This window comes from Melozone crissalis, unplaced genomic scaffold (assembly GCF_028551555.1).
Source record: "Melozone crissalis strain CALT ecotype California unplaced genomic scaffold, PUWL_Pcris_2 ptg000016l_1, whole genome shotgun sequence".
In the NCBI taxonomy this organism is placed as follows: domain Eukaryota; kingdom Metazoa; phylum Chordata; class Aves; order Passeriformes; family Passerellidae; genus Melozone; species Melozone crissalis.
This window is the reverse complement of record NW_026535794.1, coordinates 17,097,858-17,113,506: the sequence shown is the minus strand read 5'-3', so window position 1 is coordinate 17,113,506 and position 15,649 is coordinate 17,097,858. Positions and strand designations below refer to the sequence as shown.

Sequence of the window (15,649 nt, the reverse complement as noted above, 5' to 3'; positions counted from 1 at the left end):
CCTCAGAGCTGCTCAGCTGAGAGCTCAGAAGCAGGGCTGGGTCTGAGTGTGTGCCTGGTGCAGCTGTTCCATCCTCAGGGCTCTGCTGCTTTTGTTCTGGGGCTGGGGCAGCACAGCAGGTGCTGAGGAGGTGGAGTCACCATCCTTTCTTGACTCATGTGAGTTATGCAGAGGAGACTCACACCCTGCAGGCGTTACCACTCAGGACTTTGCCATTTCAGTAGCTGCTACTAAAGCCTCCAGGCAGGGTCTAGCAAGTTATGAGCTGACTGAAGGGCATACAGACCTGCACTGAAAGTAATAAGTATTTCCCTACCTAAAATCACTGCCTTTGCTGAGGTACTGGGAAGCCCTCAGGGTTTCTTTGTGTAAAAATCCATCTGCCACACTCCCAGCAGGGGCAAAGTAACACAGCAAAAGAAAAACAAGATACAGAAGCAGCAGCAGCACAACTGCTCTATTTTATTTTATATATTTATACAAAAGTAAAGTGAATTTTTGAAGCATGAATTTTGAAGTAAGTGCAAAGTGAACTTTTGGAGAATGAAGTAGAGAAGAAAATCATGCATTTTATTGCCAGAGTAAGCATGTGGTAAACCCAATCCTGCTGAAACTGGAATATCTGAGCTCACCACAGGGCAGCACTTCAGCACCTTGGTCCCCAGACACTGCCCCACGTGTAGGTGTGCCCAACAGCACATAAGGGCTGGGAATAACCATCCAAAACTGCTGCTTCTGTGTAACCAACTACAACGCTGAGCTCTCCAGTAGTTTTCAGATGTAATGGCTGATAAACTGTCTCCCAAGGTAACCTGGAAGCTGCAGAGTTGATGTGTAGATTATGCACATGAAGTTTAGGCCTTCAGGGAGCACCATGTAACAGCTGCAGGACTTGCCCAGTGGTACTCTACAGCTTCAAAGGATCAGAAAGCTTTGCCAGCCTACCCTGTTATTTGGAGATCTTTGCTAATAAGAAACAGGAGATCTCTTCCAGCTACTACATTGTATCTTTTAAACTTTTACCTGTGGTATTTCAAGTCGAGCAACAAGTGGGACAAAACCACTGGGACTGAGTTGATAAGGAATTCCACGTTGAACAATAAAGCTAGGGTTCACCTTTTTACAAAAGATGAAAGCCCCACCAACCAGAACAGCCCAAAACATCACAAATCTCAGCAATCAATGTCTGACATTCAACTCCATGTTTGCTATAACCTGGATAAATGCAAGATAATTAAGAGAACAGGATATTGCAATATTTTCAGGGCTAATTGTGTGAAATTTAAATTTTGGACAGCAGTGTAGTGATAACTTTATATTAAAAATTCAGATTTGTCAATTGGCCAATTTACTGCTCTACAGATTCTATGTTTTTGTATTAGTCACCTGGTTTTGTATTAATTCTATGCTTTTGCATTAATTTTGCATCTGGTAGGAATACCACAATTTTCTTTTAGGATAAGATTTTTATAGAAGCTTACTTGACCCTTGTAGATGATTAAGAACTATTTCAAAGGGTTAAAGAAGACTATTACCAGTGCAACAAGTTTCTTCCACCTTGATGGGAATGTTACACCACCAATGGGAACAGGTGTAACCATTTGTAAAGCACTGAAGACACAGAGCTGTTGTGGTGTTCAGTTTCTTATTTCTTTGACATGTAATCATAGTTAATTCTTTTAAGATTTGCTCTCTTAAATTAGATTACTAGAAATGGAAGAATAAACTGCATAAAGTACCAATGATTAAGGTACCCTCCCACCCCAGTTTATATATTCTAACAGTACACAGGAAAACCACTGAAGAACTTCTCACCACTTTCAGAGAATGTTGTCTATGAACACTGCTTCAGTAGTGCATTCATTTGTTTGCACCTTTTCCATCATGTAACAATTGCAGTGTGACTGAACAATTTAGAAGTTCTCTAAAACTGCAGTCCTTAGCAAAGGGAGGACCAAATGCAAAACATACATTCACTGTATGTTTTGCAACTTGCCAAGACTGTTTCACAAAACTGAATTTTCACAACAAGAACTGGGATTGGTCATACTGAGCTATTAAAAATCAGCTCTCCTTAGGTCTTTCTAGGAAACTTCCTTTTTCCTCACCATTCCCATTCCTTTCCCAGAAACCTGAGGGGGCAGCAGAAAGCCTGGCAGACTCTGCTCAGAACTCCATCAATAAATCTTGTCTTGCAGGAAGCAGGGTAATGAAGGCACAACTCAATCCTGCTACAAAAAGAGTCAGTTCATGAAACTAAAAGGCACTTGGCAAAAATCACTGGCAAAATGCTTGGCTTCTGGCACATGGCCCTTGGCTGGTAACACCATCTAGCACAAATGATCTTTACCATGTTCATTTCATTAAACTGAAAAATTAAAATCTTCTTTAAGTTAGAGATACATATGCAAGAAAAATACTGAAGACGATTTAAACAGAATTATCTACAAATAAACTTCTAAAACCTAGCAGACACAAGAGTTGTATTGCATTTAAAGATAAATTTAAATATACTTCCCCCTAATTTAGGTTTATATAGAACATACACTTCTATTTTATATTCTAGTCAAAATCCAAGCTCTGGCTGTGAGTTTACAAAACAGTCTGTTAGCCTACAATATATTATAGTCTTTAATACCTGGCAGCTTCAGCATGAATACTGCTTGCTAGAAAACAAAAAATCATCTGTCACTTGTCATCTGACACAAGGGAGCACACACACACACACACTGGGCATTTCTATATAAAACCAGTAACTGCTAAATGTGTGTTCAGTCCAGCTTCCTACAGCCCAAGGGGTTACAACACCACAACTTAAGCAAAGCATTTGTTTAAGACTTGCCCCAAGTATCCTCTCCCTGCGCCGTTTCTCTAGGACAGGATAGTCTCCTGCCAGTCTCACGTGCCACTTCTAGCCAAATTAACTTGGAATTAACTTGGAATTAACTGTTGTACCTTCCCAGCCCTTCTTGGGAATAGGACAAACAGAAGACAAGACATTGCAATGCTGCATTGAGATTTCAGTTTTCCACCTTGAATAGAAATGACCAGTTTTGCACAGTGGATATTCACACTGCTCAGACAGGACTGCTCCCAAACCAGCTTGCCACCACACTGAACCACCAATAGCTAAGTTATTAATTAGATACAATTACAATTCCTTTATATCCTTTCCCTATTATGTTTAGCTGGGAAATAACACCACACTTCCTAACTGGAATAATTAATTACTATTAAAAAGCCCCATTATTGCCAAGAGTTACTAGGTCCAAGAAGCACAATGCTCTGGCCTCTCAGTAAGGTGCAGGAGATAACAAGTAGCACAAAGGCACTTGATACCAGTTTCATACAGTAGTTTCTCTTTAGAATAAAAATAGGCTGGTAACTTGAAACACACTAAATTCAGCAAGGAAACTTAGTCAATACCAAACTAGGGTTACAAGACAACCTGTAAGTGTGCAAAACCATGGAGAATGTCCACTTATCTTGATGCTATAAGCTAAATCCAGACACAGTCAGGTGCTGAGCATTGTTTCTAGCATCAAAGTAAGAGGTGTCAGTCTCATCATCGGGCTGAGGTATAAATGGCATCGTCTGGTTCTGGAGATTATCCCAGTCCACCCCGTGAAAGAGGGGGTGATGCTTCAGTTCTGAAACAGAAGTTCACATCAGCATTAGAAACTTCCTTATGTCCAAGCCCCACAGTCACTGTGTTCCCTTATCTATAACTGTCAGGAGATTTGCTCTATATTCCTTTTCTACAAGTTCATGAAAGTGCAAATTGCAGTTGGGCTTTGATTACCCCAACTTCAGTAGGACCAAACTGTTGGCAGGACAAGTTGCTGCCACCCCCAGCCAGGGAACCTGTTCCATCCAGTTCCACTGAGCCAAAAGCAGCTTGAAAGCTGCTCTTACCCAGAAAGATTGAATTTAGAGGAGCACAGCACTACAACAACATAACTGGGATTTCCCAGTACTAAGGGCTTCATGCTGTAGTGATAAAAGGGAGAGCACAAATTTGGGAGAGGGGAGAGAAGATGACACTGATGGAAACTTAAGTGCAACAAGAAAAACTTAATGGTTGTCCTGAAAACTACTCATCCAACTTCACTTCAGTGGACTATAAATTGGACAAAGAGGCCAGATACAGTTGTAAATCTTGACAAAGAATGAATTTTAAAGAAGCTCAGATAGGAAGAAACCATTATGTCATCTATTTTAAAATTCTGCCCTTGACAGGCAATTTGGATTTCACTCTAAAATCCAGAAACAAAGACAATAACTTGTGTTTAACTAAAACACCTTCAAATTGCTTTTTGGGATCTATCAAAGCCACAGAATTGTCTGCTGACATAATAATCTTCATTCATAATCTTGTACCTTCTCTATTTTAATTTGGCTTGATTTCAGCTTCTAGCATTTAGTCTCTTTATGTATAAGCCTTTCCACAGTAATTTCCTTCTCAAGTGATTTCCTGAACAGTTCTCATAAGATTTCTTTCTCTATTTCCAAAATATCTCACTCTAAATTTCTTCCCATTATCAACTTTTTTATAAAAAAAAACATAGTCACTGTTAACAATAGGAAATGTTTAAGCCCTTCTACAAAGGAAAAAAAAAAGTAGACTTTGTATAGTGTGTATATATATATATATATATATATATATATAGTCCAACTTTATATTCTCCTATGTATTCAGTAAAGACAGGCTGATTCCTAAGAAAAAACTGCTCTCTCTGAATTAACTGTTTGTTGTAGGAGGCTTCTCTCCCAAAAGATCATCTTTTAATCAAGGTTCCCAACGTCATTTAGGTTAAAAATTCCAAATACTCATTAGATAAGAGAGAACTTTGGTACATCAGATGCCTAACACTAAAAATGCATAGCAGAACAGCAGTAAAGGAAAACAGAAGTTCAATTAATAAAATTAAAAAGCAACAAAGCAATTCAGCCCCAGAATTACCTTGTTCAGAAAGGAAAAACCCCACAAGAAATACAGAAAATACCACAACTTGTTAAGTGCTGTGGCACTATACATGGAACCTAGGGAGGCACTGAAGTTTATCAGCCTAAGTTTCAGGAGGAGGAAATCACCACTTAAAAATCTGCAATAAGTTACAAAGAACAATTTTAATACCAACCCTTCAGTCCAGCTCTCTTAGTAGTGTCAATTGTTAGAAGGAGATCTATTGCATTCTGGGCATTATCAGACAGCTTTTCTTCACCCTCAGGCCAGGGAATGTCTACAGACAAAAAGAGAGTTGAGTTGGTAACTCAAACTATTAAACAAATATTGGAAATACATACTTGCCCTATTACTGAAGCAGATTACCTCTTTTCAATATATTTTGGAAGACCTGTGTTGGTGTTTCATCGTTAAAAGGTGGAATTCCAGTTAGAAACTCAAACAGACAAACTCCAAGGGCCCACCAGTCTACAGCAGAACCTGGTAAAATAAACCCACATAATTACACTTACAAAAATGATACTTGCAAAGACTTTGAGATTAGCAAAAGCTGAAGAGTGTTTAAATTCTGCAAGTTTCTTGAAAATTATGAAGAGACAAGTTGTGTTTAATATACATGCAGATTAAAAATAGATTAAAAGGTTTTTTGTAGCCACTCTGCTCCTTAATTCATTATGGATAATACTGGGATTTGCTGATAAAACCAAGGGGGATCTTAGTAACAATCTAATTATCAACTCCCAACATAGAGAATCCAGGAGCTAACTCCTCCAGGAGATTGTTTTGTGATAAGAAATAGATGCCTCATGACTTAGAGTCTGGGTAAGTGCTCCATGTTGCTGTCTGTGCCCTTCTCTCAGTTCTTTAAAAATCTCCAAAACTTCAGACTATTGAACTTCATTTTTGTTTGTCTAAATTATGATGAACATCATGAAGACAGCTTGCAGAAACAAGCCAGCACACATGAAGCTGGCATTGCCTTTCATTACACTGAACTGACTGGGGCAATGTGCAGTTACTGGCTATCTCTGCTTTGTTATTAGATAGTTTTGGTTTTCCACATTCCAGGGTTTTGTCTTTTTGCCAATCTCTCCTATTAATGTACATTGAAACCAGCAGGCAAAGCAGTCCCAGACACCACTGCATGCATCCTAAGCTTCCTGCATCTTCAAGCCATGCCCACTCCACCATATAAAGAACAGATGCCACAATTGCTGTTAAAAAAACCCCAAAACTTGGAAAGATAATAAATCTAACTGTTCTTGGCTTTTTTGGCATAGAAAAATTGTAAGATGCCTCCAAGCAAATGAATGTTTTGAGCCATTTCACAAAGACTGCTGTGAAGTTTAGAAATGCTGAAAACCAGATTGTTAGCCAGAAATTTAATACACTTTTAGCAGCTCCTAACAGCAGTAAGAGTGCCCACCAAGCTAAGCACATCAAAGCAGTGAGCTCACATCCTCTGTTGTTAAGAGTACCTGCATGTTCAGTAAAATACTCCCAGCTCCAGTCAAAGTCTAATAAGATCACAACCTGAACAGAGCAATAACCAGGTTTCAGCAGCAATTTTTCCCACACAAAGTCTAACTAAAATGAGATTAACTCCTACCATAAACCTGCAATACAGGACCAAAGGACAGCATGAAGCTGTGCTGGGGAGGTTCAGGTGGGACGTTAAGAAAAGTTTTTCCACCCAGAGGGTGGCTGGGCACTGGAACGGGCTTCCCAGGGAAGTGGCCACAGCACCAAGCCTGGCAAGGGCTCAAGAAGTGTTTGCAGGGACATGCTGTGCTCTCAGGGACGTGCTGTGACTCTGGGGCTGTCCTGGGCAGGGACTTGAGTTGGACTCAATGATCCTTGTGGGTCCCTTCCAACTTGGGATTTTCTATGATTCTGTGGTTTGAAGCAAGAAGCAATAACACCAGGTCCTGAGCACCTGAACCTTCTTCACCCTCAGGCAAAGTAAATCAGACTGACTGCAATGAAGTGAAAGGCAGCAATGAGAAAAGTGTCTCTGGCTTTACCTGGTGTTAAACAATTTAAGAATGCTGACTTTCCTTCTGAAGTACAAGTTTACATGTGTGATTTCTGATAGTTTAGTCACACTGATAGGATGTTTCCTGATTCTGTGAGCATCACACATTTTCATGTGGAGGTATATTGGACATATATTGGACATACATTGGTCTTTCTATACAGAAACATTGTTCACCCAAACAATGTTCTCAGAAACTGTGATCTGGTTATACTTTGACTGTTCAGTTATGCTGAACACTTCAGCTCTGCACAGAATATAGAAAACTCACCAGAGATCAGAGTCCCTGCACATGAAAAGACAATGAAGTAAAAATATTACAATTATTGCCAAAAAAACCCCACAACAAATGCAAACATTGAATATCAAGTATGATTCTCCAAGGCATAGGAATGAAGATTTTTTCCCTATAGTATTCCACAATAAGGAAAGATGGCAATGTTAAATCTAAATTAAAAACAACAATAAAACAGTTTTGTAACATGATTAATTTAGGATTAAAACTACATTTACAAGCAGCTCAACATGTGAAATATTTAGTGAGGGAAAATTTGAAGCCTCAAAAACCCTGGCTTCACTGAAGGTAATGGGGGACTTATCATTTCCTGACACAAACCCCAGACTCTGCAAATTTTCACTGAAGTCCTGAAAACCCAGTAACCACAGAGAAATCACCCTGTGACCAAGTTTCACATGGTCTAAGTAGCACTGATTACATTTCCAAAATATTATCCAGTTTTAACACCTGCCAGATATCCAGGAATCCTAAATGGAAGTGCAGAACAACAACTACATATATTTAGCATTTTCAGTTTTTAATGGTAAATTGTTAAATCTCGTCATAGAATTTTAGTTAATTTATATTAGCAGAATTTTATTGCTCCACAGGACAGTAATAACTGCCTCTCAATTTAAGTCTCTCTCTCATGTAATTTTCCCAAGACTTGCAGCTCTACAAAATAGTAGTATACTTTTGGGATGGAAATAAAATGCAATTATACATCAACAACTGTATTAGAGATAGACACATTGCATTTAATTTTTGTTAATGCTTCTTGCAATTTAGCAGTAAACTGCTTCAGACTTTTTGTTAGTCTCAGTGGATCTCAGAATCTGAGACAAAGAAATTTAGGCCCTTCAAAATTGTGCTATTTTAGTTTAGTATTTTGAAAACAAACAAACAAACCCTAAAAACCAACCTCCAAAAATTTGATGGCTAGTATTGCACCTTTAAATAGAAGATCCTGTCAGATGTCTGGAGTGTTTCATGAGGTCACTCAACTCAATAACTGATTCTAAGGCAACTTCATACAATTGTCTGGCTTCACATAACACTTAATTATCAATAAACACAGAAAACATTCTAAAAATAATTGGAGGCTTAAGCCTTTCACTCTAAAATTTCACTAAATTCCCCCTTTCCCATCCCAAAGAATCTTTAAGGGCACTCAGGATAACCAAGTTGTTACTCCTAAGCCACATACAAGCCTCAGGCTGCCAAAGCAGCTTCCAATGCTGATTGGCAGCAAGCCTGCTGGTGGACAACTAAAACCCCTGGTTATGAGAAATCAGTAAAGGGATGGAAGGAGCAGCTGAAGCAAACACAGCCACCCATGATGGCAAAAGCTTAGCACTAGCTGTTTTTGAAGAATTTCCAATCTTATTACTTGAAGGGTTTACAGTTCTACAGACATATAGAAGTGTCAAGTGCCACCTTTCAGGTACTGCCAGATGCTGGGGTGCCTTACCATGAGGCTGGGTCAGAAGCAGCTCAGGTGCCAGGTAGTCTGGGGTCCCCAGGATTCGTTCACCCTCCACGGGGGCAGCTCCTCTTCGAACGCTCTTTGGAGTCCGGTACGGTGTGCCAGCGTCCCCCTGGTAAGGGGTCTGAAAAATGGGACAAGGACTCAGATGTCAAACAAAACCAGCTCACAAACTCCCAGCTCCAGGTTTAGTCACAGATGTGGTAATTGATACTTAAGTTCAAGCCAAGAACAAGTTACAAAACATTCCCTGAAAAGCATGTGTGAAATGTGCTTCCAGTGCTTTATCTCAACAGTCTTGAAGCATAAAGATGCTTACTCTTTGAGAAACTTTTCCTTAAGTTCTTTCTCCAGTGTCACATCAGCAGCTAGCACTGTTCACATCAATCTTTGCAATAGGCTTGTAACTGGCACTTGACAGAATATGTTACACCATCACTTTTAACAGGATTAAAAACAAAAAAAACGTAGCAGGTACAATGGCAGTTACCAGCAGCTGAACAGCATTCACACTGTCTTGGGAAGAGTGCAGGATAATGGAAAAAAAAAAACAAAAAAGCCCAAAAAAACCAAAACCACTAAGATTTCCCATTACATTAGGAAACCTAAAACTGCTCACAGAAAATACGACACTGCACTAGGAGCAGAATGAGAAAAAACAGCACAGCTTTTTTTTAATCAGTTCACTGTAACAGCAAAGATTTCTCAGAGATGGACAGTCAATGCATGTTGAGCCAAAGGCAAATCAGTGAACATAAAGCTACTGCTAAATTCTTACAGATATTATCATTTTGGCCACACAAGTGCAGCAAGTGAGGCCCTGTCCACAGAGGTCATTTTGACAGACTAACTCAAACTATTTGAGTTTTCCCTAAATTTACCACTGAAATAATTTCAGGTCCCTAATGTCCAATGCATGTACAAAGTTTCTATCTGCATCCTTACCTACCTGATAGACCTGATATGGTCTTCCTTTCTGTAATGGAGTGATAGCTGTTGGGTAAGAGCCACTGCAGGCAGGTGAAAGATCCATTATATCTAAGGAAGCCATGCTGCATGGCTCAGATATATTGGATAGATTGATTGGACTATTATAGCTCCGAAAAGCAACGGCATTTTTTTTGAAGAGACTCAGTGCTTCCTTCATCTTTGCTGAAGGAGAAGATACTGTGTCAAGGCAAGTTTCTTCCATGTGTTTCTGGTCATTATCCTTTTTCTGACGTGCTAGCTTGCAGTTCTGGACTGTATGTGCCTCCTCTCCATCCTGTAAGGCATCTCGGGACTCTGGTGATGTTATTAGCACACCTTCGGGTTTTGGTTCCTCAAAGGAGAGGTCTTTAACACTTCTGTCCAAATCTAAAAGCTGTTTTTCTAGATGGCTTTCTGTAACAGACCCTTCAGGAAGTAAGTCAGAATCTGCACTGAAGACATCTAAAGGTTTTTCATCATCAATGACCAAAAAACTGGAGTTCATGTACTCCTTTTCATCATCCCTTCCACAGTCTGCATCCAGATCACACATAAGATTTTTAGCTACAGTTGGAGTAAGCGATCTTTCTACTGTTTCCTGGTTACCAATAAAACTCTTAACTTCTTCCTTGCTTTCACAGCTGTCACAAAGGCATCCATCACTACAAAGCATCAAGGATTGAATTTCTGTTGTCAAACCTGTCCCTTTGTTTGCAGCAAATTCTGAGATCTGACAGCCACGTTTATATTCTGCATTGCTTTTTTTAACATAGTTCAGCTCCTGACAAGGACTAGTGTCAACTGATTCAAAGCTTCTTTTTACACCTGGCTTTTCAAACATTACTTCCTCTTTGACAGGCTCATTCTGCCTCCAAAGCGATTGTTGTAGTCTGGAAGTCTCCACTGTTTCACAAGTCATGTCTCTTTTATTTACAAAGACTTTTTCTTTCCAAATCTTGTCTTCAGAAATACACTTTCTTACTACTTTCACATCCAGAGTGCTCACAGGAGTATCTGTTATATCCAAATGTTCACTTCCCAGCTTCTGCCTGCTGCCAGACTCATTGCTGGCAATGGGAGAAACGGCAGACTCGAGTTCTTTCCTCTTTAAAACTTCTTTGCTATATGGCAACATAGCATTTGAAAGGAGAGCTGACCCACTGTTACTGGTTTTGGATGTTGTAGAATGAGGTTCATCTTCACTTTGCTACAAAAAAGCACATTAAGTTTTGACTATCAAGAAAAATATGATTACAGCATTATAGAAATGTTTAATTTGAAATGCTTTATTACAACCTACATAATGAAATGCAGATTTGCAAGCATTACTCATTCTAATTGCTACTAGTGAAAACCATACTTCAAAAAATAAAAAATATCAAAACCAAATAAGGGATGACTTTGTAATTTGATTTCTTTTAAGAACATAAAATAAGCTCATTATAATACAATAGAAAATGACATATTTTTAAATGCCAAAGGATGAAAAAATAGAGCAATTGATGTTGTATTTGTGACTTTATTTTAAGAAGCTACAGAAGTTTTCAGTTTCCAAGAAAGTCCAAAGGAAAGAACCCCATTATAGTACCCTGTGGTATATTACACTTCAGAGATGACAAAAGGAAAATCTGATGTCCCTAATGTTTTGATAACATAATACTAAAATCAAGGCCTAAGAAACAGATAGATACATTTAAAACAATTTATTATTCTGTAAGTTGTTCTGTATGCTCTAAATAGGAATCATGGCAAGGAACTGCATAGCACAGTATTTTCTTTTAGGTTTGTGTTTGTGCAGAATTTCACGAACACATTAAAATAGGATAAAATATTTTAGGATAAAATATTAACAGCTATAATTATTGGTGTTAGGTTAGTTGGTTAGTTGATTCAAAACCCTTCAGTAATGAAGCCTTAAACTTTTCAGTTTAACAGCTACTAGAAGTTTGAAGTGGATTTTATTGTTTTCCCAAGTTCTGTCTTTTAAATAAATTCTTTCACCCACAATGCTGAGCAAATAAAGCTATAGGGCCAAGGTCAGCTTCCAAAAAGCCACTGCTCCCAGCAGTGCCCATCTTGTGCAGGACAGGGCTAAACCAGTGATGGTCAGGGAAGCTTTCTCTTTCACTCCTTTGCTGCAGGCTCAGTAGCATTTGCTTCTCCTGTTATATTGCAAAGGATTAATATTTGTTTGAAGGAGAAGGTTATATTGGTTTGACCCAAAATCCTACTCAACATAAATTACAACCCTTGCTCCTTCTACTGTAGGAAAGTTTCTCAACACTTGAAATAACCGAGGCAAGTAGAGTAAATAGCAGACATTTGCATAGACAAGTACAAACTAATTTAAATTTAGAGTGGGAGGATGAAACAGTCCTGACCTCTACACCTTTCCTGCACCTGGGGCTGATCCAGATTTCTGATTCCACACTGGACAGGTGTGTGTGAGACTGACTACTGACACTGGAGGTACCAAACCTGTTTCTTGACTGAAGCAGAGTAGGAGTTAAACTCCTCGCTGGCATCACAGGTGTTAATTGAGAATTATCCAGATCTTAAGAGAAAAAAAAATTCAAATGTTGATACAAACAGGCAACATGTACTGACTGACTTCACACTATGTTAAGCTTTCACATCAAAGGAAGCTAAGGAAAGCTATGCTGACAACAATTTCTCTTGTCATCTTTCCTGCATAGTCAATTTACACATTTTTTTTAATTAGGAACTTGCCAAGAATGTAAAAGCAGTATAAACATTAGCAGCATAGTTGCCTTCCTTCTCATTTCAGGTTAGAAATGAGAAAGCAGCAAGAGAAGACAATTTAAATGAAAGCATACATTACTTTATTTAACAATTTCCACTGAAAGTATGTCAAGAACTGACACTATTTCCATAAAATGTTAAAGGGCAATTTTGAATTCAGGGGTCATGATTTGAAAAAAACCAATCAAACAAAATCACTTTAGAAGATAACATAAGTAGTGTAGGTGAAAACATGTCATATGTAGAGCACTGGAGGAATGGTGGAGAGCAAGACACCAACAGAATCACATTTAATGAAGTGGGTCCAAACTACTCACATAAAATTAAAAAAGACCACAACCTTACAGGCAGAGTATTCCTCAGCACAAGCCTGGTTATACTCACGTGTTTTGAACAATTTAGTTGAAAGAGGGGTATTTTCCTTCTGGGCCATAGGTACAGGAGAAACTGCTCCATGAGGACTGTCGGATGTTGGACTCGATTTGTGCCCTGGCACTTTCATTCCTACAGGAGGAGTATACTAACAGGCAGAAAGAAGCACAGTTCAAAGTTAATGGAGTCTGAACAAATTCTCAGTCCAGGATTGAGAGTGTAACTTCACCCATTCTTTATGTTTGCATTGGAGCTTGGCCACGCTCATTAAAAAGTCAGCAATTCAAAAGTCCAAGATAATCACATCAGAATTTCAGAGCACTCTAAACATATCACAAGTCATTCTACCAGCTGGCAGAAGAGATGCAAGAATAGCCTTATCATGCCAACTGTTGAATTTAAGATAGTAAATAAACTAAAATGAAATATTTCAAAGACAGTGAAAATTTACTTACAAAGCCCAGAGAACTGATAAGAGACAACAATTGTCCTGGAGTACGTGAGTAGTCCTGTTTTGGCTTTGCCATTGATGGGGTAGTAAGGATATCTATCATATTTATCTCTACAGAAGAAAAGAAAATGCAAAATCAAATAGATCAGGTTTTCATTTTGATATTAAACAAAGTTGCAGACATTTACTTAAGTTTCATGAAGCCGAAGAAAAAACGGAGTCACATACTCAAAAAATATACAAATGAAGCCACCAAGACCAACTGAAGACCTACCTGTAAATTCTTACTTAACACAAGGTGTTTCTTCTTATACATCCAAACATTTATTCATACAGAAGTTGTAGAAGCCAAATTTCTTTTCCAACACACTGTGCAAAAAGCACTACATTTTCTAATTTGATATCAGCTTTGGTTTTTAGGCAGCAGTTCCAGCTTATGGCTTGTGGAATAGGATCCTAAATTTGACTCCTTTTCCAAAAGACATCTCAAAAAAGCTACACAAGAATTTTTCACAGGTGAAAATTCAACCTTGGATACCTTTTTTTTTTTGCTCACTAGCAGTAAGTAGCTTTAAAGATTTCATACAATGTTCAACTAGACACTCTAATAACCTCTCCCATTAGAACATCAGTTAAAGCAGTAGATCATAAAAAATACAGAATACCCAGAATTTTCCTTTATATTCTTAAAACCATGAATCAAACTCCATAGACAACTCTGAATTTTAACATTCCTTTAACTATATAAAAAGGATGTACCCTCCAGCAGCTGTCTCAAAAAACCTGAGCTGGTGCTGTGCAGCCTAAGTTTGGATGATCTGGCTAAGGAGGTACAAACCAGCTCAGAAATTGGCTATTCACCTTAAGATCTGCAGCCTGTGCCAGACAGTCATGACCATTCAGCTACATTTTCTGCTTGAAAAGAGAACATTCACATGCCAAAGCACTGAGCTGATCTTCCCCTTATCCCTCAAACTAATGTCTGGAATGTCCCAGTTAATTTATTGGAAATTAATTTATACAGGATTGAGAGACATGAATTGAAGGCCAGAAGTAGTCAGAGAAACAGGAACAAGCCAGAATTATTCATTCACCCCTTGAAATCTCCCAGCAGACTTCAGAAAACTTTGAAATCCATATCCCTCCAAAGAAAGAGCTCTAAATCTTATTTCATACACCCTTGTCCCAAAGAATAAATATTTTACCTTCTGAAGTGCAATGCTAAGAGCAGACCCCCTACCAGCATGTAGCTAATCAGTACTTACCTATTAGAAATCAGGTATTACTGCAACATTTGCACTTATTTAACTGAAAGGTGCCCTTGGACAGGGATGTGAAGTATTCAAGAACATGGAAATGTGATGCAGAAATACATTTTAACACAACCAATAGGATAGAAACAACTCTTACCTCTGTTCAGAGTAACTCTGGAAAGCCCAAAGTCTGTCAACTTTATATGTCCCTGATTAGAAATGAGCATATTGTCTGGCTTCAAATCCCTGAAAATATGAATATAGCTGGAGTCAGCAAAAAGAGCACTGAGCAACACCAAGGAAGTTCACTGGCCAGAAACACTCAATACAAAGCACTGGTCAGAGCTGTTTAACAGTAACATCTCCTAGCCAGCAGAAGATTCCAGTTTGAGGAACACATCAAATGAATCAAATATATTTAGCATTAAATATGGCACAAACATCTCAGGCTTTGTAAAAATCAGCATGCATGTCAAGAGTTGCATATTTTGTGCTTCAGCAGGCTTGACAAGCATCCTCCACATGTAGCACCATCATAACATTCACTAATGTGCAGCTCTTACAGGTGACAAGCAAAGCTCCAGCAGAGTTCTCATGTGTGGTCTCTGCAGCATTGCTGAGTGCAAAAAGAGCCCTCACCAGTGTCCCTTTGTCCCACAGGCCCAGGTGTGCAGTACCCAGAGGGCTCCTGGACCACCACAGCCAATCCAGCTCTGGACTGGCAAAGAGCTGGCAGGGGAAAGCTCTGTGGGTTTGTGTGCTCAGCACACAGGCACAGATTTGATTTTAGCCATTGGCTCACAGCATTGCTGCAGTGCACACATACACAAAGAGCTTCCAGCAGCTCCAGCAAATGAGGTGCCTGTGGAAGCTGCCACAATGAAACAGTGATGGTTATGTGTTAGAGGGAAAAAATAAAAAACCCAAACTACCAAATGCTTATTTGTAAGGAAAAAAATAATTCACCTGTGGATTATTCCATGCCTGTGAAGATAGTCAAGAGCCAACGCTGCTTCAGAAATATACTTAACAGCCATTTCTTCATCAAAATATCCATAAATATGCAGAAGAGATTTG

The 15,649-nt window shown here is 38.9% G+C and overlaps 1 protein-coding gene across 1 annotated transcript; it reads right to left on the bottom strand.

Annotated features, from left to right (window-relative positions):
* Positions 1–3,492: 3,492 nt before the first annotated feature.
* On the bottom strand, positions 3,493–15,620 carry MASTL (microtubule associated serine/threonine kinase like). The gene is made up of 11 exons (XM_054274022.1): positions 15,539–15,620; positions 14,730–14,818; positions 13,324–13,430; positions 12,881–13,016; positions 12,115–12,287; positions 9,714–10,940; positions 8,750–8,888; positions 7,273–7,287; positions 5,333–5,446; positions 5,142–5,243; positions 3,493–3,650 (listed from the first exon to the last, which is right to left on the bottom strand). The coding sequence occupies exons 1-11, from the start codon at positions 15,607–15,609 to the stop codon at positions 3,493–3,495; spliced, it is 2,331 nt and encodes a 776-aa protein (XP_054129997.1). The 5' UTR covers positions 15,610–15,620.
* Between the last annotated feature and the right edge of the window lie 29 nt (positions 15,621–15,649).